Genomic DNA, 24,327 nt, shown 5'->3' on the forward strand with positions numbered 1-24,327 from the left:
AAAGAAAGAAAACTACAGACCAATATCTCTAATGAACCTAGATGCAAAAATCCTCAATAAAATTCTGGCGAATCAGATACAAAAACATATCAAAAAAATTGTGCACCATGATCAAGTAGGATTCATCCCTGGGATGCAAGGCTGGTTCAATATACGGAAATCAATAAATGTTATTCACCACATCAATAGACTTAAAAATAAGAACCATATGATCATCTCGATAGATGCGGAAAAAGCATTCGACAAAGTACAGCATCCCTTTATGTTCAAAACTCTAGAAAAACTAGGGATAACAGGAACATACCTCAATATTGTAAAAGCAATCTATGCTAAGCCTCAGGCTAGCATCATTCTGAATGGAGAAAAATTGAAGGCATTCCCTCTAAAATCTGGAACAAGACAGGGATGTCCTCTCTCACCACTTCTGTTCAACATAGTTCTCGAAACACTGGCCAGAGCAATTAGACAAACGAAAGAAATTAAAGGCATAAAAATAGGAAAAGAACTTAAATTATCACTATTTGCAGCAGACAGGATTCTATACCTAGCAGACCCAAAAGGGTCTACAAAGAAACTATTAGAGCTAATAAATGAATTCAGCAAAGTGGCAGGATATAAAATCAACATGCATAAATCAAAGGCATTCCTGTATATCAGCGACAAATCCTCTGAAATGGAAATGAGGACAACCACTCCATTCACAATATCCTCAAAAAAAAATAAAATACTTGGGAATCAACCTAACAAAAGAGGTGAAAGACTTATACAATGAAAACTACAGAACCTTAAAGAGAAATAGAAGAAGATCTTAGAAGATGGAAAAATATACCCTGTTCATGGATAGGCAGAACTAACATCATCAAAATGGCGATATTACCAAAAGTTCTCTATAGGTTTAATGCAATGCCAATCAAAATCCCAACGGCATTTCTTGTAGAAATTGAGAAAGCAATCATGAAATTCATATGGAAAAATAAAAGACCCAGAATAGCAAAAACAATGCTAAGCAGGAAGTGTGAACCAGGCGGTATAGCGATACCAGACTTCAAACTATACTACAGAGCAATAGTAACAAAACCAGCATGGTACTGGTACCAAAACAGGCGGGTGGACCAATGGTACAGAATAGAGGACACAGAAACCAATCCACAAAACTACAACTATCTTATATTTGATAAAGGGGCTAAAAGCATGCAATGGAGGAAGGATAGCATCTTCAACAAATGGTGCTGGGAAAACTGGAAATCCATATGCAACAAAATGAAACTGAATCCCTTTCTCTCGCCATGCACAAAAGTTAACTCAAAATGGATCAAGGAGCTTGATATCAAATCAGAGACACGGCGTCTGATAGAAGAAAAAATTGGCTATGATCTACATACTGTGGGGTCGGGCTCCAAATTCCTCAATAGGACACCCATAGCACAAGAGTTAATAACTAGAATCAACAAATGGGACTTACTCAAACTAAAAAGTTTTTTCTCAGCAAAAGAAACAATAAGAGAGGTAAATAGGGAGCCTACATCCTGGGAACAAATCTTTACTCCTCACACTTCAGATAGAGCCCTAATATCCAGAGTATACAAAGAACTCAAAAAATTAAACAATAAGAAAAACAAATAACCCAATCAACAAATGGGCCAAGGACCTGAACAGACACTTCTCAGAGGAGGACATACAATCAATCAACAAGTACATGAAAAAATGCTCACCGTCTCTAGCAGTCAGAGAAATGCAAATCAAAACCACCCTAAGATACCATCTCACTCCAGTAAGATTGGCAGCCATTATGAAGTCAAACAACAACAAGTGCTGGGGAGGATGTGGGGAAAAGGGTACACTTGTACATTGCTGGTGGGACTGCAAACTGGTGCAGCCAATTTGGAAAGCAGTATGGAGATTTCTTGGAAAGCTGGGAATGGAACCACCATTTGACCCAGCTATTCCCCTTCTCGGTCTATTCCCTAAAGACCTAAAAAGAGCATGCTACAGGGACACTGCTACATCGATGTTCATAGCAGCACAATTCACAATAGCAAGACTGTGGAACCAACCTAGATGCCCTTCAATAGACGAATGGATAAAACAATGTGGCATTTATACACAATGGAGTATTACTCTGCATTAAAAAAATGACAAAATCATAGAATTTGCAGGGAAATGGATGGCATTAGAGCAGATTATGCTAAGTGAAGCTAGCCAATCCCTAAAAAACAAATGCCAAATGTCTTCTTTGATATAAGGAGAGTGACTAAGAACAGAGTAGGGATGAAGAGCATGATAAGAAGATTAACATTAAACAGGGATGAGAGGTGGGAGGGAAAGGGAGAGAGAAGGGAAATTGCATGGAAATGGAAGGAGACCCTCAGGGTTATACAAAATTACATACAAGAGGAAGTGAGGGGAAAGGGGAAAAAAAATACAAGGTGGAGAAATGAATGACAGTAGAGGGGGTAGAGAGAGAAGAGGGGAGGGTAGGGCAGGGGAGGGGGGATAGTAGAGGATAGGAAAGGCAGCAGAATACAACAGACACTAGTATGGCAATATGTAAATCAATGGATGTGTAACTGATGTGATTCTGCAATCTGTATACGGGGTAAAAATGGGAGTTCATAACCCACTTGAATCAAAGTGTGAAATATGATATATCAAGAACTATGTAATGTTTTGAACAACCAACAATAAAAATTAAAAAAAAAATAAATAAAGGCATTGTGTTGTGTCCATCTACACCTAAAAAAAAAAAAAATTTAAAAATAAATAAAAACACGGTTTCTAAGATATGTGTTGCAAGAAGCTATGAAGCTCATTTTGGTGAAAAATGTTTTTGTTATTTTGAATTTTTCCATCTCTTCTCCAAAAAAATTTTAAGCTCTGACCTGAACAAAAAAATTGAAATAACTGAAATAATTGACCTAATTTTACATGAACTCCCAAGGCAGCAAGTATAGTTCAATGGTAGAGTACTTGCCTGGCATGTGCAAGGCCCTGGGTTGAATCCCCAGGACCACAAAAAACAAACAAACAAAATCTTAACCTCCATTTGTTAATATCAAATCAATAGCCTTAATTTTCTCCCTTTAGGAAGTTTCCAACCAAATTGGAGTTAAACTAATCTCACTTTAAAGTGCAAGAAAGGATATGTAAAACTAGTGTTTGTTCTGTGACATGGAAAAGAGAAGCAGCCCTCCAACAGCAGTGGCATGAGGTACCAAGAAGCATGAAGAACTGGCTACCAGGACAAAGTAATCCATTAGGGTGACCAAAGAGCAAGGAGAGTCCAGTTTTAGCTTAGAAAAGAGGGGCCCTTGCCAAGTCTAGCTGTTAACTGTACCTAAATCTTAAACAGGTCTTAGGTCCCCCTAAGCTGCAGCACAGCATCAGCCACATCGAGAAGGCCAAATTCACCCAAACTTGTCAGCAGATACCTCTACACCATGATTTGTCAATGCTCATGTTGATGGTGGTAAAAAGAAGCCTAGGTTATGGAATAGCATAAACATTATTCATCTAGTAAGCAATAATCAAAGTTATGGTCTGGGGTACTAATACAAAAAAGTTCCCCAAATATCACTGCTGAGATTTTTTAAATCTGACTTTAAAACACTACGAAACGGTTTCTTCCACTCAAGGACAAGCTTTGCACTGATGTTTCTCAGAATTAATTTTGTGTCTACTTTTAGCCTCAGTTTGAGAGTGTTTTTTTTTTTTTTTGCGGGTGGGGTGGGGGGGGCAGGTAACCAGGGATTAAACTCAGGGGCACTCAACCACTGAGCCACATCCCAGCCTATTTTATTTGGAGACAAGGTCTCAGTGAGTTGCTCAGTGCCTTGCTGTTGCTGAGGCTGGCTTTGAACTTGCAAGCCTCCTGTCTCAAGCCTCTGGAGCCACTGGGATTCCAGGCATGTGCCACTGTGCCCAGCTTTTTTTTTTTTTTTTTTTTAATATACCATTCCTATGTTATAGCCAAGGCAAAAGGAGGATAAAGAACAAGAAACCCTCTATCCTGAGTACCTGGGATAGAAAGTACTCTAAAATCCAGTGGGTGTGAGCACATTCAAGTCATGCAATTTGAGATTATGGGTCCACGGCAGTTGTTTCTTCCTTTCTATTGCTGGGACATCCATCTTGGGTGGCTTGATGGTTGCTGGATCTTCAGCCATTCAGGTGACCTGGGCACAAATCAACTCCATGGGAGAGGGCTTTTGGGCTCCTTTTCAGTCATGGATGGCAAAACCTCCAGAATCAGGCTTCTGAAGAGGTCAGGGTCCAAAAAGTCACCATTTATCTGACGAGTTTCTGTCCTTTCCTGGATCTATGGTGCTAGGATTTGGACGAGGTAAGGATACAGAGGAACCAGAAGACCAGCCTCTGGGCCTCTGCTTAGGGAAAGAGTGAGGGGTGTTGCTTGGAATGGACTAGGCTGATGCAGGCTGCTTTTGTTATTTTTTCCACTCTGTAGCTTTAGTTTGTGAAATGCTTGCAATACTCAGAGATACTTGGCCTCCTTGGTAGTAAGGCCCTTGTGGGGTGTATAGCTAGCGTCTCTCAGTCCTGCCTGGGTCTGTTTTGTAATCAGAGAATTCATGATAACATGGGTAACTCTGGGACCTTGTCCATACTATCAGTGACTGTTGATAGGGTCATGGCAGGAAGGTTACACTGACCTCTCCTTCCTCCTCCTTGGCAACATGCTGATACTTGTGCTCTGGAATCACCGACTTCTAGGAGATGCTGCCTATGTCTGATGGAGGAAGAGTTATGGGTGCTGGGTCCTTAAGGGCATCATCATAGCTGAATGGGCAGGGTAATCTTGCCTAAAGGCCCAAGAACAGGTACTTCTGGTTGTCTTGAAGCTCTGAAAAAACTGGAATCCAGGTGTTTTTTCTACATATAATTTTGGAGCTGAGTCCTTGCCACTACAGTGAAATAATGTCATGACTATGCTCACTGACAGGTGTGAATGAGGAACATTGTCCAGATGTTGCAAATTGGCAAAGCTTCCCAGGAAGACTCCATTCAGAGGTTCTGTTCTCCAGAAAACTCCAAGGTGTCTGTGGTCCAGTCTCTGGCACTAAAGTGGGTCCAAAAGAGGTTGTGGCACAGTCCATACCCAAGCAATCGTGAGAGTGGCTGCAACACCACAGACTAGAGAGCACAAGCTCCAGGAATACAGATATTTAATGACTTGAACAGTCAGGAATCTTTTATAAAATATACTAAAACCATTTCCTTAGAATAGAGGGCACAGAGACTAACCCACATAATTACAGTTATATTAGACAAAGGCGCCAAAAACATACATTGGAGAAAAGATAGCCTCTTCAACAAATAGTACTGGGAGAACTGGAAATCCATATGCAATAAAATGAAAATTAAACCCCTCTCTCTTACCATGCACAAAACTCAATTTAAAGTGGATCAAAAGCCTAGGAATTAAACAAGAGACCCTGCGTCTAATAGAAGAAAAAGTAGGCCCCAATCTCCATCATATTGGATTAGGTCTCTACTTCCTTAATAGGATTTCTATAGCATAAGAATTAAAATCAAGAATTAATAAATGGGATGAATTCAAACTAAAAAGCTTTTTCTCAGCAAAAGAAACAATAATTGAGGTAAATAGAGTGCCTAAAGCTTGGGAGCAAATTTTTTCCACTTGCACATCAGATAGAATGCTAATCTCTAGGGTATATAAAGAACTCAAAAAGCTATGCACCAAAAAACCAAATAACCCAATCAATAAATGGGCCAATGAACTGAACAGACACTTCTCAGAAGATGATATACAATCAACCAACAAATATATGAAGAAATAAGGGCACACTCTTACACTGCTGGTGGGACTACAAAATGGTGCAGCCAATATGGAAAGCAGTTTGGAGATTCCTTGGAAAACTTGGAATAAAACCACCATTTGACCCAGCTATCCCACTCCTTGGTCTATACCCAAAGGACTTAAAAACAGCATACTACAGGGACACAGTCACATCAATGTTAATTGCAGCACAATTCACAATAGCTAAACTGTGGAACCAACCTAGATGCCCGTCAGTAGATGAATGAATAAAGAAAATGTGGTATTTATACACAATGGAATATAACTTAGCAATAAAAGAGAATAAAATCATGACATTTACAAGTAAATGGATGGAGTTGGAGAATACAATGCTAAGTGAAGTTAGCCAATCACAAGACACCAAATGCCGAATGTTTTCTCTGATACAAGGAGGCTGATTCATAGTGGGGTTGGGAGGGGAAGCATGGGAGGAATAGATGAACTCTAGATAGGGCAGAGGGAAGGAGTAAGTGTATTCTTTCATGAATGTTGAGGATCTCATGTGGAAAATACTTTAGGTGTCTATAGTCAAAGATTTCTAAGATTAATTTCTTTAGGTGGATGGCACAAAACTTAACTAACAATTCTACTAAATTACTTAGGACTAAAAATATACTCCTAAAGAAAAAGAAAAGAAACACTTCCCTAATTGAAAACTACTCTAATCAAGACATTTAAGAAATTGTGATTACTTTCTTTACCTATTATCAAGAACAGCAGAGGTAGAGGAATCCAGTTCTAATGTCTGCTGAAAGAGCTCTTTGTTCTCATCAATAAAGTGTCGCTGCATCTCAGACATCTGGGCCATGATTTTTTCTCTACGCAGTCTGGCAATCTCAGCCTTTCTTTTCCTCTCAGCTTTGTCTTTGTCTCTTGAACTCTGAAATTATAATTCATTCAATTAGACCATCAGATGCAAAATGAACATTTTCTTTCCCAAAGCAGAGATGTATATTTAGTATCAATATTCAAAACTATTCTACAATCTTGCTTAGCCCAAAGAAGAGATTTTCAAAATAATATTAAAAAATAAATAAATAAATAACCACCCCTCCAAAAAAAATTGCCACACAAATAAATGTATTTGTGGCACATTTCTTGGAATTTAATGTTTGTGAATAATATCAACTTACTGCAGATGAATTTAATTTGCTCATACTAAACTTGCTACAATTTGTCAGTATTATCACACTTTACTTTCTTTTTCTTTTTGTAGTGCTGGAGATTGAACACAGGGACTCATGCAAGGCATTTACTTTTCTTTTTTGGGCAGAGGGGTTCTGGGGATCAAATCCAGGGATACTCAGCCACAGAGCCACATCCCCAGCCATATTTTCTATTTTATTTAGAGACAGGGTCTCGCTGAGTTACTTGGCACATTGCTTTTGCTGGGGCTGGCTCTGAACTCATGATTCTCCTGCCTCAGCCTCTTGGGATTACAGGCGTGTACCACCCATGCCTGCAGGCATGTACTTTTTTTTTTACCTCTTCCATTATAGTTCCTTCTGTCTCTGCCACAGGACTGGTAGATGAACTCTCTCTTATCTTCTTAATAGCATTAAAAGTCTAAGACAAAAAAATAGTATCAGTTACCCTGAAATTATGAAATATTATCACAACAAATATTTAATGTTTCTCACAATCAGAGCAGTTTGAAAGATGTTACCTTTAAAATCCACCTAATCATATCTTTGTGGACTTCCAGGTAGGGGGCATTTTGTAGTGTCTCCAGCATAGCTAGGATGCTTGGAGAATTGTTTGGTGCTTCACCAGGTTCTAAGGCAGAAAAAATAAAAGGCAAAATAACACTAGCTGACAATTTACAGAGCTTAGTCCTGTCTACAAGAAGATGAATGTAGGTGCTTATCATTATCTGTTGCTTATCATTTAATTACAGCCTTACTTAATAGATTATTAATACTTATAGCTTTTAGCAATATTAAATGAAAACTCACCAAAAAAATCTGGTTTGAGATTTTATAAGTCTAAGAAAATGAATTAGGGTTATAGGGGTGCACATATGTATAAATATATCTATTTACTTGAACCTTTTCTTTAATAAAAGGTATATTCAAAATAAAATAAAATTTTTCCCTTAAAAATTAATTGCTTCTGTATTTGAAGAAAATAAAAGTCAAGACCATATTCAAGAGTACCTTTAATCCAATATTAGCTAATTTAGTTTGTAGTCAGAAATGTCAAATTATTGATTTTCTTGATTTAAGTGCTGACATTCTGGCAAAACATTCTTCTTTCCTAAGAGGAGAAGGGATTGAACCATGTGATCTTGAATATTATTCCAGATCTAAAATTCTGTGGTTGTGCTTTAGGAATCTGACTCTAGATGAGAGGATTCTTTTTTTTTTTTTTTTAACAAATAAATATATATTGTGTGTCTTATTTAAAAGAAATATTTAAAAAGAATAAGAGTAATGTCCAGAAAAAATGATGATTGTTTTAAAAAAGAAAGAAGGGGAAAGGGTGAACTTGATATTTAATGATGAGTAAATGAAATCATGGAGCTGTCTTTGCAGTTATTCTAAAGTAAAAGCATTAGAGACAAAGAAAACAGGAGGTTCAACATTAATCCATGGGAAGAATATCAAGAGAAAAAAAGGAGTAGTGAAAGGCTGGCACCCACAAAGACAGTCTTCAGTGGCAACAGGCAGTTTCTCCTCTTGCTTTCATTTACTTGATGAAGGCAAACTAGAGATCTAGCAGTAAAGAGGACCACTTCCTCCTCTGTCCTCAGTAGTAGAGGATAGTATTCTCACAGTCCTTATCATTTAGGAAGAAATGGCACTGAATAAAGTTATAGAAACAATCCTTTTCAATTCAGGAATTCATAAATCCTATCACAAGACCATAAATTCATTTATAAACATTTAGCACATGGCTGATTGCGGGTCTGGGCAAGGCAAGCACAAGCTGAGCCTGTCAACTCTGGCACCAGAAAGCAGGGTGATGAAAAAACACTAACAGACTAGGTGAAAGGGACACAGAAACTGCGTGAACTCCTATTGACCAAAAGTGGCATGATCTGAGAATCAAAAGGAACAATAATAATAACTGTAACACACTGAATAAATAAAAATGTACAAGTCATATTTTTTAAAAAACACACACAAACTGTAAAGATTCAAAGTTGTTACCCGTAACAGGTAATTATTAGACCAAATGCTTATTCTAAAAATTAATAAAAGCTTATTTTTAAGAGGTTAAATATGATGTCTACAACAAATGGTTCAAAGGTACACAAATATAAACATGAATATCCCTGAATATTAACAACTGAGTCTAGGTGGTAGGTATGTGGGTGTTTATTGTACAACTCTCAACTTGTCTCACATTTCCGAAAGTTTTAAAATAAAACATGAAAAATATTTTCCTGGCCTTCTTAGAAAAAAATAAAAAGAAACAATTACTTTGCATAAAATTACAATCCAATCCTCTACAGCTAATTTTATTTTCAACATTATACAATCTTATGTTTTTGTAAAATAACTAAAAAAAATTAAAATGAAATCCTGCAATCCCATCTACTATGGAGGCTGAGGCAGGAGGATTTAAGTTTGAAGACAGTCTGGGCAACTTACACCCAGTTTCAAAATAAAAAAGAAGAAGAACCAGGAGTATGGCTCAGTGGTAGAGCGCCTCTAGGGTTTTGTCCCCAGTACTGGAGGAAAAAAAAAAAAAAATCAACCAAAAAAACCCCCCACACACATCTATTTCCTAAAGATAAATGTATGTGCTATACCAGTTTCAACCTGAGAACTCCTCAATATTTTTTACTGTTTATGAATTAAAATTTATGCATCTCAAGTATGTGTAGGCCCCAAGTATTTTTATATTAAGATCTAATATGATACCTGTAACACAAAGATGAAATATGTGGCCTCAAATATTTGAATTCAACATTACCTAAATAGAACTTACATAATCAAATAAAAGAAGTTATAAGTGATTATTTGAAATCACTTACATTTTGCGTTAGTTCAGTTAAAAAGTGTATACATACTTGAAATCTTCTGAGTGAAGGTAAATGTTACTACATGCTCTTCCATGACATTCTCTAAATGTTGTTTTTCTTCTTGTAGTGCCATTCCAATTAAATGTAACACCTCAAATAAAATGTTTTGTTAACTTTTTAGTAAAATAATCAAGTATATATTCTTATTTCATATAACAAAAATAATTAACTCATGATTGAAAAGTTAAATCAAGTTATTAAAGATTAAATGCAATAAGAAACAATTCTAAATATTATTTTTTATTGAATTCAAAGACTGAGGTTCATTTTATAATGAAAAAATTCTCAGTAAGGAAATGAAATTTTTTATTTTAGAGTTAAAATATTAGGGCAAGCTAAAATTACTATGGCCAAGCAATTCATGTAATACACAATGTTCAGTTTTGTTCCATACCTACACTTCAGTCTTAAAAAAAATATCTTATGATAATCATTGGCCAAATAATTACAGAGCTGAAGGTGTCTATATTAATCATCCAGGAGTCATATTTTTATCTCTACTGTTACACAATTTTGTTTGTGGTTCTTGCATAATCTGACAAAGATTCCTTAAGAGACTTAAAGAAAACATATAACTACATTGAACTTGTATATAATTTACTGCTCCTGTTCTGCTCACTAGTTTTTTTTAAAGGGGATATATGTGTGAGGTCTGTTTTTCTCTCCACAGAGTGTACTTGTTATGAAAGACTTGGAAGAACTAGATTAGCCTGAATGACATAAGTGCATATATGAAGTGAATACTGTTCATTGCTCCTCACTCCTTCATTTCCCACAAATCTTTTGCTCACACAGTACTAATCTCTACTACAACACAGCTCCCAGGTTTTAAATACATGTTTATAAATGGGATTGCTTAAGTATTCATACACTTTAGCCAATGAGATACTTAAGCCTGTTCAGACAATTAAAGGAATGGTAGTTGAATTCTTGGCTTTACTGCTTTCAAGCCTTCTTCTCTCTCAAGGAGACCCTAAATGGTCTCATCATCTTTAACCTAGGAACAAACTGCTTCTTTAGAGGCCTGAGTATTATAAATTCCGTATGTAAAGTGCCTAGCATAGCACTTTATTTCTGTAAACTGAATAATTGTTTTGCTGTCATCACTAGATGAGTAGTGAGAAATTAAATGAACCTCACTGAAACTTGGCTTCCTCATCCATACAATGGAAAAAGCAGTACCTGTTAACAGGGTATTGTGTGAATTCTAGGAGATAATGTAAGAATGACTTACATTACCACTATAAAGTTAATTTAAACAAGGTTCAAGATTTCCCAGTTTTTAGTTATAGAAATATAAGTCTCCAAATTTCAATTTCTTCGATTACAAAATATGAATACTGAGCTGGGTAATGGCTCAGCAGTAGAGCACTCGCCTGGCACATGTGAGGCCCTTGGTTCAACCCTCAGCACCACATAAAAATAAATAAATAAATAAAGGTATTGTGTCCAACTACAACTAAAAAAAATAAATATAAAAAATATGGATACTGAGGAAATCAAGGTTTTTTTTTTTTTTAATATACATAAAAGCTAACACATTATACCAATATCAGAGACTGTGTATGTAGCGGCCAGGACCAATTATGGAGAGATATATTGACCAAATATATCTACCAGGCACAAATTTTCACAGCCATACACAAAAGGAATAATAATATGATATTAAGAATTAAGTTAATACAGTACATTTTGTCCTAATTTTTCTGTGTATAGATAATGACAAGAGTACTTTGGTTTCTCACTACAAAACACTATATACGTATGTGTGTGTGTGTGTGTACATATATATATATATATATATACATACATACATATATATAAGAAATGTCTTCAAACATACCCTTTGTAGCATTGACTCTGACCAGGCATATCCATTATGCTCCACAGCCCATTGTAGTATTGTTCCCATGATGCACAACATGACATCTGACTGCAAAATGTTAACTAGACTTGCAAATAAAGGGCAGAATGGAGGCAAAACTGGAGGTGGAAGTGCTGAAAATAAAGTTATTATGGTTTCTTTTGTAGAACACGTTTTTAAAAACTGTTAGATACTTTTGATAATCTTCATTTGAAGAGTATTCATTAACAAATATCTCTCTTTAGAAAAAAAAATTTTTCTGGTGCTGATGATGGAGCTCAGTGCCTTGTGTATGCTAGGCAAACACCTTACTACTGAGCCACATCCCCAGCACAACACACATCTTAAAACTATATTTCACCTTCTCAAAGTTAGTCCAATGTACAAAAAAGGTTGCATAGATAGCAGTACAAAGAAAAACATTTCTTTTCCCTAGAAATGCCTCAAAATTTGAGAAAAAAACATTAACCCCAAAGTGACTTAATACAGACTATCTTTATGTTAATATTTATTTATTATTCCTTTGATTAATTAGGAGGAAGTTCACTTGGAAAGCTTACATTTAAATCTTTCATAGTTAGAAAATAAACTTCAGCAAGCAGAAGAGATCAACATGAGATTTCTGGAAAGATTAAAAATACCTGTATCCTCTCTATTTTGTCTTTTCAATTTCCGCTGAGCTTCTTCTGCCTAGTAAAAATGAAAGTTATTTAGATGGCATTTATAATACAAAATAATTTAATACCCTAAACTAGTAATGTAATTCAGTCTCTATTATCTTCTGGTTTAGAAGATTTTTTTTTTTCTTTTGTGGTTCTGGGGATCGAACCCAGGGCCTTGTGCATGCAAGGCAATATCCCCAGCTGCTCAGAAGATTTCTTTTTATCATTAGTGTTGCAGTTCCTCCCAAACTGATGCCAGAGTTAACTTTTTCCCCTCTAAAAGCTGCCCCAAATGACTTCTTTGTTGCATTAAAATGCAAGGGAAATATGTACAAACCAAACTCAAATTTAGGCTATATGATAATATTAAACACTAGGTTTCTGCCGGGTGCAGTGGTGCACCTGTGTAACCCCAGCGTTTTGAGAGGCTAAAGCATGAGGATCATGAGTTCAAATACAGCCTCAGCAATTCAGCAAGACCCTGTCTCTAAATAAAATATAAAAAAGGGCAGGGGATGTGGCTCAGTTGTTAAGCGCTTCTGGGTTCAATCCCCAGTACCAAAATCAAAACCAAAACACTAGTTTTGTATAATGCCACTTATTATAAAAGGAAAAGTATAAGGAGACTACTACAAGGCAAAATTTACTTAAAAGTGATTAGGAAAACTGTATAAATCTCCATGGAAAAGCATTTTTAGTAGAACCAATTCTGAAATGTGTGTAAAATGGGTTAAGTAATTATAATGCAGGTTGAAAATTTGTCTTCAAAATCCAATACGTATGGGCATATATAAGATTATATATACATATAAAGCTTATAATCTATGCATAAAACCCTGAGGGCAGGGATATCCAAAATGTTAAGCAGTGATAGTCTATGCAATTTGTAATTTTTTTCTGTAATTATACCTTTTTCATATTTTCTAAATTTCTACAATAAAAATGAAGAAAATTATTTTTTCAATCTGTGAAAAGCAGTAAAAGATTTTTAAAGGATAAAAATCCAACCCCTTCTCATTATACTTTTATTTTAATTTATTTTTGGGTACTGAGGATTGAACTTAGAGATGCTTTACCACTCAGCTACATCCCTAGCCTATTTTTATGTTGAGACAGGGTCTTGCTAAGTTGCCAAGGTTGGCCTTAAACTTTTGATCCTTTTGCCTCAGCCTCCTGAATAGCTAGGAACAAGCACAATTGTGCCTGGACCCCGCATACATTAAAATTTCCCAGTTACCTTGGACTGCTCTGCCCTTGAAAAGTGATAGAAATACAAGTTGAACTCTTTGGTGCATTCTGGTTTCAGTTCGTACATGCCTCGTCCTGTTAATCCAGGTTTTCTAGGGGGGGAAAAAAAAGACCCTTATAATATTTATATTGAAGTCATACACCAATTCATGAGTCTCAGATGTTAGGATAAGAACCAAATCTCTGATATCCTTCCGATGGGTATTAAGTTGAAACTTAATTTGGAATTCTCAATCCAAATTCTAATGTGCATCTATTTTATTTACTACCTCCACTTTGAATTCATCCTGAATAGCAAGTGGATATGATGGATATGTAGCACCAACAATTGAAAAGCCTGACAACAGGGGACAGGTTACATAAATGACAACATTTCTAAACAACTGAACACCATTAAAAGTGATGTTAATTTCTGTATTTTTTTTTTTTTTTGAGAGAGAGAGAGAGAGAGAGAATTTTTTAATATTTATTTTTTAGTTCTTGGCGGACACAACATCTTTGTTTGTATGTGGTGCTGAGGATCAAACCCAGGCTGCACGCATGCCAGGCGAGCACGCTACCGCTTGAGCCACATCCCCAGCCCCTCTGTATTCTGATATGTAAAGATGTTTGTGATAAATTCTATTAAGTTAAAAAAAAAAAAAAAAAAGCAGGCACAATACTGGAATTTAAAGAGCCTTCCTAAGCAGGATATAAAACCCAGAAGCTGAATAAGACAGAAAGATATTTAAAACACTTGTGAGAAACACCACCAAAGTTAAAAAAATAAAAAATGAAGTGATAGGGACAAAGTACTTGCAATGTATTTAATAGAGTAAGAATCAATATCTCTAATATATAAAAATAATTATGGAACAATAAGATGGGGATGAACTACTGCAAAGAAAAATGTACACAAGTATGACTAATTATAAATGGTCAATAAACACATGAAAAGATGTTTAGCCTTATTGGTAGAACAATGCCTATTAAAATAAAGTAACACCTACCTAATGTGTATAAATTAAAGTGAACAAGGCTAGGGGTATAGGTCAGTGGTAGAGAGCATATATTGAAGTCATAGTTTCAACCTCCAGAACCACTTTTAAAAAAAAGGTAAAAAAGAATACATATATTAAAATATTAAAGCCTTGACAAAGTTCTAGGAAACTCTCTTCCACTGTTAGAACTGGGAGTAGAAATTGATAACATCTTGAGGAAGGCAATTTGGAGGTTATGTATTAAAATATATATGCTTTCTTTTGATTCTGCAGTTCCTCAAAGAAATACTTTTATACACCAATGACATGTACTACTGCTCAGTACTTTGTTCATAATAAAGAACATCAAATATCCATCAACAAGGGAGAGGTTAAATACATTATAGTATGTAACTATAAAGAAGTGAATCCATTTTTTTAAAGTATGTATATTCCTAGCCATTGACACATACATACAGATACAAATGTTATGAATATAGAGAAAAATTTAGAGGAATATATAATGTAGTAGAATCACCTAAGTGGTTGGATTATGGTGATACTTTTTTCTTCCTACCTTTACCTTTCTGTATTTCTCTAAAAGCATGTATTGCCTTTATAATCAATAAAAATAAAGACACTGCAGGGGCTGAGGTTGTAGCTCAGCGGTAAAGTGCTTGCCTAGTATGTGTGAGGCACTGGGTTCGATCCTCAATACACACAAAAATAAAAAAATAAGATAATAAAGGTATTGTATCCATCTACAATTAAAAATATTAAAAACAAACAAAGATACAGCAGTTGGAGTGGGAAGTAGAAAAAAAAAAAAAAAAGCAAGACTAAGAATCTGCCTCAATAACTTCAAGAGGATAAACTAGTTTATTCAATGGGGTACATACTAGACAATGGAGAAGGAAGCATTCAGGGCTATCTCATAACTTACGGGGCACATTTAAATGCAAACAAAGAAAGCAATTTTAAGAAATTACAATGTATTTACTTTGATCACAAGTCAAGACCACTGGTCAGGTTAATTATTATTTGAAACTATTAGCTATGGTTCCTTCTGAATGCTATGAAAAATCCTCATAATGTTACTTTATATTGCTGAGTGCAGTACTAGATCATAAAAGTGAGATGTTCAGCTCAGAATTATAACATGAAAATGTCACTCTGAAAGCAACAAATTCATCCTCAGTTTCATCAAAGGAAACACTCTAAGAAAAATTACTATTAAAAAAACCCATAAAATGTGAAATAACAGGAAAGATACTCACTTGAAATGGGCAACTGCTTCAATTACGCTCTCCATGCCAGTCTCCTTGTTTTCCTAAAGGTACAGAAACAATTAAATGTGCTTCATGTTAATAACAACTGATATCAATTTGAGCATGATGCTTTATCTCCATAACCCTTATGGCAACCCTATGAATGGATATATTATTATTCCTATTTTTAAAGATGAAGATATATACATTTAGACTTTTTGCAAGCTGATGTTCAAAGTTACATAATTTCAAAAAATATCACTACCATATGGGACCAAGGTAGTAGCTTTCAAAAGGAATTAAATAAAAATTCAAAATGTGTAAAACATTTAAAAAGAATTTGGGTAAAATATAATATTTTGTGAAATAGTTATATTAATTTCTTATCTATTTTCAGTGAAATAGCACCTCCATTTCAACAGAAATTCTGTAAGTAAGGAAATCTCTCGTCAAAATGTCTGAGAAATATAGTTGCTGTCACTTGTACAAAGAATTTGTATCACTCTAAAAATGTGGTTTTAGGGATGGGAATTATAGCTCAGTGGTAGAGAGCTTGCCTAGCATGCACAAGGCCCTGGGTTAGATCCCTAGCACTGAAAGAAGAAAAAAAAAAGCTGCTTTAAATTTATTCTTCTTTAGCGTGTAGGTTAAATTATGTAACAACCCAAGATTGATTTTCTGCATTAAAAAGTACAAATAATTTTTATCCTGACTAGATATACAGTGATAAGAAATTACTAAGTACTGTTGGTTTCTAAAATGTGATGATGATATATATAAACTTTTAAAAAGAGTTCTAAACTCTCTTAGATCAAAGCTTCTCAATTTTGGCACACTGACATTTAAAACAGATGATTCTTTTCTATAGTACTGTGTACTGTAGGATGTGTAGTGGCATCCCTGGCCTCTACCCATTATACACTAATAGCACCCTGTAACCTGTACTGAGTGGAGACACTGCTAAATGTCTCCTCCATAGGAGGCAAAAACATCCTTGGTTGAGAATCACTGTGTTAGGTATATAAAGTCCTACTTAGAGATGATGGTAAACTTAAGCATTCTATACAAAATAATCCAATGGGGCATAGAGGTTAATAATTGAGGTATAGATGACAGAAGGTTGGCCAACTGTCAAAAGCCAATGATGGGTTTATTATGTTTTCTATTTCTGCACAAGTTTGAAATGTTTCATACTAAAAAGTTTGAAAAAAGTATTATTATGTAACAAAGATTGAAAGCTCAGAAGAATAAATGTTAAGGTTGAAAGTTTTGATTAATTCCAAATTTGGGAAAATATCTTGAAAAACTTCAATGAAAATCAAGTTCCTTCCCAACTATTAGAGTTGAGTTTCTGAAAAATAGGTAGCTGAGGAACTTATGGCCCCGGGAGGAAAAGAGTTACAATTCAACCTATAAATATTTTTGTGATTATTACTTCACTTTCACTAAAATGAAAAAAAAAATGGCTCTTTATTAAGAAAGAGAAGCCAAGTGTGATGGCAGATGCCTGTAATCCTTACTGAGGAGGCTGAGGCAAGAGGATTGAAAGTTTGAAGTCAGTCTGGGCAACTTAGCAAGACCCTGTCTCAAAATAAAATATAAAAAGGGTTGGCTAGTATAGCTCAGTGGTAGAGCCCTTGCCTAGCATGTATGAGATCCTGAGTTCAATCCCAGCACTGATAGGAAAAAAAGAAAAAAAAAAAAGAAAAAGAAAAAGAAAGAAAGAAAAGAAAAAAAGGAGAATTTCTGGATGCCTGAGAAGGAAAATGCTCTGGAAAAATGTAGTCTATCAACACACGTGGGTAGGTATTTCTCATTCCCAACTTCAATATACTACATTACAAAGTATTATTTATAGTCATGGCAATTCTGTATTAAAGATATAACCTCTCTCTAATGGATACTAAAATTCATTTCAGGACAAGCTTTTTTTTCAGCATCCTTACATCTTTCAAGGTCTTATTGTAAAAGACTCTATTCTTGTTTGGCTTTCTACAACTAGTCGCTAGTACTCTTGTCTTCTAATTGCTTATAGTAAGAGTAACTGGAACTACACATATCCTAGAAGTGTAGTTTTTACAATTATGGGAAAGGTATACAGGAGTAAATCTATACATAATAAAACTGTAAGGAAGGAAAAGCTTATTATATTTTCCTTTTTAAAAACATAGGTACTTACATCTTCAGGTAAAGATTTTACCAATTCACTATGAGCCATAGGTTTGATGCTCAACTGATGGATAATCTCCCGCTTAATTTCATCTGTAGTATTAACCTGTCCAACCCCAGGACTAAATCTTTCTCCTGTCAAAAAGGAAAAGGTATATATTATACATATATACACACACATACACACACACACACACTTAACAATAATTATGTGATATATACTTATATATACTTCTAATTTATGTAACAAAACACATTGCATAGTGGGAAAGAAATGACTAGTCATGGAACCAACTAGGGAAAGAGCAGCTCCTAACCGTACTTCTGAGTCTCAGACACAGCAAATGAATGCAGACTTCAGGCAGTAGAGAGAGCTCTGGTTGCTATTTTGAAGGAAGGATCAGAAAAAGAGTAGGAAGGGATACAATACAGTCAAGGGAACTGCTTTCACTGCATCCTCCTTGTGACAGTAAGGAGGGAGTCTTCTTTCTGTCTAGTAGCAAGTGAGATATCACCTTTTGAGACCTTCTTCATGCATCACCTCCCATCAATAATCTGGATTCTCTATGGACTATAAAGCATCTGGCTGAATAGCAGAAGTGACAGAAGGTTAAGGGACAAAAGAAAAAGAAAGACAGGGGTGGCCGAGGACTGAAAAGACAGGTAATAAGACAACTGTATCTATAGGCCATAGGTCTCCATTAATTTGGAAGTATATTTGGAGTCAAAACATATGTAGATATCACAAAACCAGGGAAACATCTAAGATATAAATTAGCAGTAAATGGCTTCTAAATGTTCTATCCCTTGCTTGCTAAATTCTCCTGTTTCCCCAAACATACAGTCTTCCAGTTTATTCTACTTTTGAAATTGTCTTTTCTCCTCTTTCTAAAGCACCACAGAACCACTACTCTCAATATTACAGTAACCAGAGGGGAGGGAGGAACAAAGGGATGTTCTAATTCCCTTCCCCTAAAACTGAGTACATATCTTCTCATAACAAAACACAGTTCAGAAATTCTGAGCTATTTTCTACCACAAAGTCCAACGTAATTTATAACAAACAATATAAACTTACCAACAAGCATTATAATGAGATACAGCATTTCTTCTATTAGAGTATTGTTCTGCTGAACAACATCCTACAAACCAGGGGAAGATAACATTCAAAGATAAGAATATGCATACTGTATTCTCTCAGAGGACTAACATATCCATGAAGAATGAAAGATGCTTCTTTAGTGATGGTTGTATCTCTTAAAACACACCCTTACCTTATGAGTAATTTCAGAACTAAATCTTTTTCCATAGTCTGGTGTACTGAAAATCTGATAAAGTTCAAAGCGGCTGAGCATTATCATCAGGAAATGATTTGGATCCATCATGGAGACACCTGTCTTTTTTGTTTGTTTGTTTAAAATAAAGGAAAAGAGGAAGGTCAAAAGGGACACTAAACATTTAGTGAAAGATATATAGGTGTGCACAAGAAAAAACAGCTTATTTGTTTACCAATTAAAATAAAAGATAAAAACTTACTTATCCCAAACCCTACATGTGGTAGCTGACAAATGGGAACAGGAATCTAAATTGGTAAAGCAAAACACACAGAATAAAAACCCTCCAACATCCAAACCCACACATTTGACTTTTTCAAACTTTTTTTTCTTTTAATGCTTTGAAATCATTGTGTTCCTATGAATTTGATTCAAAAGGTTTATTATCAGGGTTCACTGTCTGGACTCTGAGTTAAATGCCAATTAAGTTCCTAGAATTTAAAAATAGGCATTATATTAAATTATTATCAAGATGCCTTAAATTTTTTTGGTGTGTGTGATAAGCATTATACTGGCTGAAGAGACAGCTTTTACATATTAGTTTCAATTCTCTTTTAATTTCATTTGTAAAAATTCTAAATCAACCTAAATTTTAATTTACCTGGAACCAATAATCTTTTCTATATTTTGATTTATCTTTTTTTTTCATAATTACTATATTCATTTAGCAGTAACATGGAGCAACCACTGTGTGAACAAGCACTGTGCAAGGCAAAAGGGGCAAAAAAAAAAAAAAAAGAAAAAGAAAAGAAAAAAAAATGAACACAGTTGCCACAGTTTAGGGAAGATGGTGGGGATAAGTATCATGCTATGAGTTCTCACAAAAGAGATAATGAATGGTCAAGTTCTAGAACGTCAGATAAGGACTCTTGAAGAAAGTAATAAACTAAACACTAAGACACAGTGGAAAATAACTAAGCTAGGTGAAGGGAAAAGGAGCAGGGAGAAATATAGGGACCAAAATATATAAATGTGCAAAGTTTTAAGACTTAAAGAGATAGCATGGCAAATTCAGTGATCTTCAAGGTAGTTAAGTATCTGAAGCCTTGAAAATTAAGGGGTTTAAAATTAGTTAAGTAACTAGTAAGAGGTGGTGGCACAGGAGGCTGAGGCAGGAGAGGCCTCACAAGTTTGAAGCCAGCCTCAGCACTATAGTGAGGTCCTAAGCAACTTAACGAAACCCTGTCTCAAAATTTAAAAAGAGCTGGGGATGTAGCTCAATGGTTAAGCACCCTTGAGTTAAACCCCAGTAAACCACCCCTCAACCAAAAAATTAGTTAATGACAATCAATACCCAAAGGATGGTTTTCAGTTTTCTGACTTCAGCAACTGTGTGATCTATGGAATAACTCAACAAGGTAGGGCATCTAAGACAGGAAGAAAGTAAGAAGGAAGTAAGAATAGTTATTTTGACTACGATGAACCTGAGATGTGCCCAGGAAACCTAGGTGGATATGTTCTATAGACTGGTAGTCTGAGTGTGGAGCTTTGCTGGACAGGGCTAGGCTAATTGTAAATTCAGGAGTGACTGATTACAAGTGACTGGATTCAGTGGAAATACAAGTAGTAACCAAAACCTTTAGATTCAATACTTTTAATTCATTACCTGAAGCATCACTATATCCTTGTCAAACATCTCACGTCTGCATTTCACATTATGGTAGTAATAAATCTAAAAAAAAAAAAAAAAATTTCATTATATTGGGTAAATAGGCTTTTACTAGTACAACTATCTCCTTGTCCCTCACCCACTTATAAGCACATGGGTTTGTGTAAGTATAAGCACTGGTATGTATATGATGTGATTTCCTGAATGGTTAACATTATCTTAGTACAGATTAATTAATTAGAAATTTCCATGTGGTATCCATTCTGATTCTCATTTTGCAGTCAACTTGAGTTTCCCAACAAAATGTAAAAAGTTGTTACTTCATGAACGTTTAGAGCTTCCAAAAATATGAAAAAAAAAAAAATCCATACTAAGCCTTAGTAAAGTTTAAAAAGTGAAATTTCAACTTTAGATCTCTACTGAGACCTTTTATTTTTTAATCCAATTTAATATAAATAGATGAAATTTATAATTTTATTGTTTTTTACTATTCAACTGTTCTAAAAAATATTTCAAGAGAAAAACTAATATCACTGTGATTCATTTCTATTTGTAATTTTGTTTACTGACAACCTATAAACAAATTTTCAAGAAACTTAAATTGGTTTATCATTACAGTTATTTTTTTAAAAAAATTTCATATAGATTTAAACTTTCAATAACTAAATCCGCTGAAAACTACAACCTTCATAGAGGCCAATGAATGGAATGAAAACTACACAGAATAAAAAAAAAAAAAAGAAAGAAAAGAAAAAGCTTACCTGGTTTACTAGTGAGAACCCATTTCTTCTCCACATCCCAGCATGTACTTGGGCACATAAAACAAGACATCTAAGAGGGTGTTCAATCAACATTGGTGGGCTAAGTTCACTCTGCAGATTCAAAAAAAAAATCCATAGAAAGTCAATTCCAAAAAGAAACTTGTTTGACAAGAATCAAAATTTTATAAAACACAGGTTAAAATTATTTTACAGTATGTTTGGGTGACAGTTGATTCTGTGTCAACTTAACTGGGGTCTGGTACCTAGTTTATGGTCAACAATAGTCTAGATATTGTCAAAAGTTGTTTTTTATATATGAGTAACATTTCAGTAGACTTTGAGTAAAGTAAATTACCCTCCATAATGTTGGGTAGGCCTGATCAATTCAGCTGAAAGCCTTAAAAGACCTTTAAGGTTCCTGAGGAGAAGGAATTCTCTCTCCATGATTGTCTTTGTTCTTGAGACTGCAACATTAACTCTTCTCTGGGTCCCTCCAGTCTGTCAGGTGCCTGTAGACTAGATTTGCTGGCCCTATGATCGCATGAGGCAGTTTCTTAAAATAAATCTTTCCTTAAAACACACATGCATACATGCACGCACACATTTTATGGGTTTTGTTTCTCTGGAGAATCCAGAGTTGCTGGTATTACAGGTGTGTCCCACCATGCTTGGTGAGAACCAAGATTAATAAAAGTTTGTTTCAATTTGTTTTCAAATACAAGGAACATAATAAACAGGTACTTATGTTTAAATGCCAGAACCACTTACTAGAGGTAGGAGCTCTGGAAATTTATATGCCACTTCACTTTTGCTTAATAATACATGCAAACCTGCATGGAAGAACAAACAAAAGTATTTCTATTAAGTTAAAATAATTTAGGAAAAAACCGTAAATATTCACTCAACTTTATTATGTAAATTTTTTGTATATTTAGGAACCTGGATTACAACTTAAGATATAAAACAAACTATATCCAGAAATGAAGCTTTTCAATGGTTATTCTAATGAATCTCTATATTAAAAGTAGAATTAGAAGTAGCCTTAATTATATATCCCAACATACTTTGATGACATTAGAAGTAAATGTTAGATGTACAAACACAGCAAAAGCAGCTATATAACCGTCAAAACAATTTACACATGTTATGCCAACTTTAAAAGTCATATTTCACTGGGTCATAGAGTTTATTCCATTTAATGACGGGTGAAAGATCCTGTGGCAAATAAAGAGAAAATGGCCTGGATTCAAGGTTTGCACTGATTTGAACATCAGAATTAGGTTCTCCAGAACTTCTAGAATCAAAGCCTTTAGTTCCTTATTTCAAGGGGCTCTTTTTGTGGCTTGACCTTAGTTAATTCTGATTATGTCCTGTTTCTGTCACTGCCTAAATAGAGAATGCTCTTTACAATCCTGTCAATGTACACTGGCCACCTTCCTCATCCAGGAAGACCTGCATTACTGACCCATTCTAATAACTTGTTCTCAACAGTTATTGCTCAAGTTCTGTTAGCATACTCTCCAAGTTATTAAGGACCAGTTTTATATATGTTTCCTTAGCTCACCAATTATATTATAAGCATTCAGGACAGGGATCATCAAATACTGTGAGATGACTACTCCAAAATATTCACTGCACAAATTTCGGGAGGTAAAGACCTAGGCAGAGATTAGTACCTTTTTAGAATACTGACTTTCTTCACTGTGGATAACTATCAGTTTCAGCTTGTAACACATACAGATTTTTAAAGGAAGAAGAGATCAGTGGATGAGTTGGACAAGGGACTCACTTTCCTGTCTTTTAGTCCAGTCCTTCTCCAGAACATGCTATCAGTTGCCTATGTTGAGAACCAACAGTTTTCAGTTGCTCAATACACTTATAAAAACATAACTGGGCCCAAACAATAGGAGAAACTTTTTTGTATGATCACAAATTCACTCTAAGTAACTATCTAATGTACTATTTCAATATTCATATGTTTAAGAACAATTTCATAAGCCTCAGAATAAGTAATCTCAACTTTCTACAACTTCAATAACACACCCCAAAAACGGCTGGCATACAAAAGGTCTATCAGCAGGACAATGTGATAATACTTAGAATAATGAAAAAAATGTCTTCAAAATGAAAGAGGGATCACTACTACTGACCCCATTTCGTTAAAAAGATAATGAAGAAAAACTATGAATAACTCCAGGCTCCTAAATTCCTTGAAAGACACAAAGTACCAAAACTCACACGGATAAATAGATAATCTGAATAGGCCTATAACTATTAAAGAAATTGAATCAATAATAAATAATCCTGAAAGCATAATATAGTTACACTAGTAAACTCTACCAAACATATAAGGAAGAAATAATATGATTCTTCACAATCTCTTCTAGGAAAAACAAAGAGCAAAACAAAACAAAAATTAAGTATGATCCTCTATATCACATTAAAAATTACCCACAAACATAGGGTAAATTATATATTCTGCAATGGGTAACAATATCTACTTTTTTGATAACTTCTATTTTCTGAGTTAAAATGGAACTCAAGGGAACAATGGTGTTTGAGCAGGATAAGAATATCCAGAATCAAG

At 34.9% G+C, this 24,327-nt stretch overlaps 1 protein-coding gene and 1 pseudogene across 6 annotated transcripts in view; both read right to left on the minus strand.

Annotated features, from left to right (window-relative positions):
- Ubr2 (ubiquitin protein ligase E3 component n-recognin 2) overlaps positions 1 to 24,327 on the minus strand; it is a 140,816-nt gene that overhangs the window by 37,080 nt on the left and 79,409 nt on the right. For 5 of the 6 annotated variants that reach the window (XM_071613383.1, XM_027950387.2, XM_027950386.2 and 2 more), the window contains 14 exons: positions 22,509 to 22,570; positions 21,741 to 21,851; positions 20,977 to 21,042; positions 19,311 to 19,433; positions 19,115 to 19,178; positions 18,047 to 18,171; positions 15,877 to 15,929; positions 13,630 to 13,732; positions 12,372 to 12,420; positions 11,710 to 11,864; positions 9,855 to 9,957; positions 7,503 to 7,612; positions 7,322 to 7,402; positions 6,538 to 6,716 (listed from right to left, as the gene is read on the minus strand). In XM_071613383.1, the coding sequence (XP_071469484.1) occupies positions 6,538 to 6,716; positions 7,322 to 7,402; positions 7,503 to 7,612; positions 9,855 to 9,957; positions 11,710 to 11,864; positions 12,372 to 12,420; positions 13,630 to 13,732; positions 15,877 to 15,929; positions 18,047 to 18,171; positions 19,115 to 19,178; positions 19,311 to 19,433; positions 20,977 to 21,042; positions 21,741 to 21,851; positions 22,509 to 22,570 (1,384 nt within the window). Of the gene's footprint in view, positions 1 to 6,537; positions 6,717 to 7,321; positions 7,403 to 7,502; positions 7,613 to 9,854; positions 9,958 to 11,709; positions 11,865 to 12,371; positions 12,421 to 13,629; positions 13,733 to 15,876; positions 15,930 to 18,046; positions 18,172 to 19,114; positions 19,179 to 19,310; positions 19,434 to 20,976; positions 21,043 to 21,740; positions 21,852 to 22,508; positions 22,571 to 24,327 lie in introns of those variants that run through there. The other variant, XM_071613386.1, reaches the window with a different exon arrangement.
- Positions 3,073 to 4,773, minus strand: LOC114104329 (putative monooxygenase p33MONOX pseudogene; annotated as a pseudogene).

Source organism: Marmota flaviventris, chromosome 6 (assembly GCF_047511675.1).
Source record: "Marmota flaviventris isolate mMarFla1 chromosome 6, mMarFla1.hap1, whole genome shotgun sequence".
Taxonomy (NCBI): Eukaryota; Metazoa; Chordata; class Mammalia; order Rodentia; family Sciuridae; genus Marmota; species Marmota flaviventris.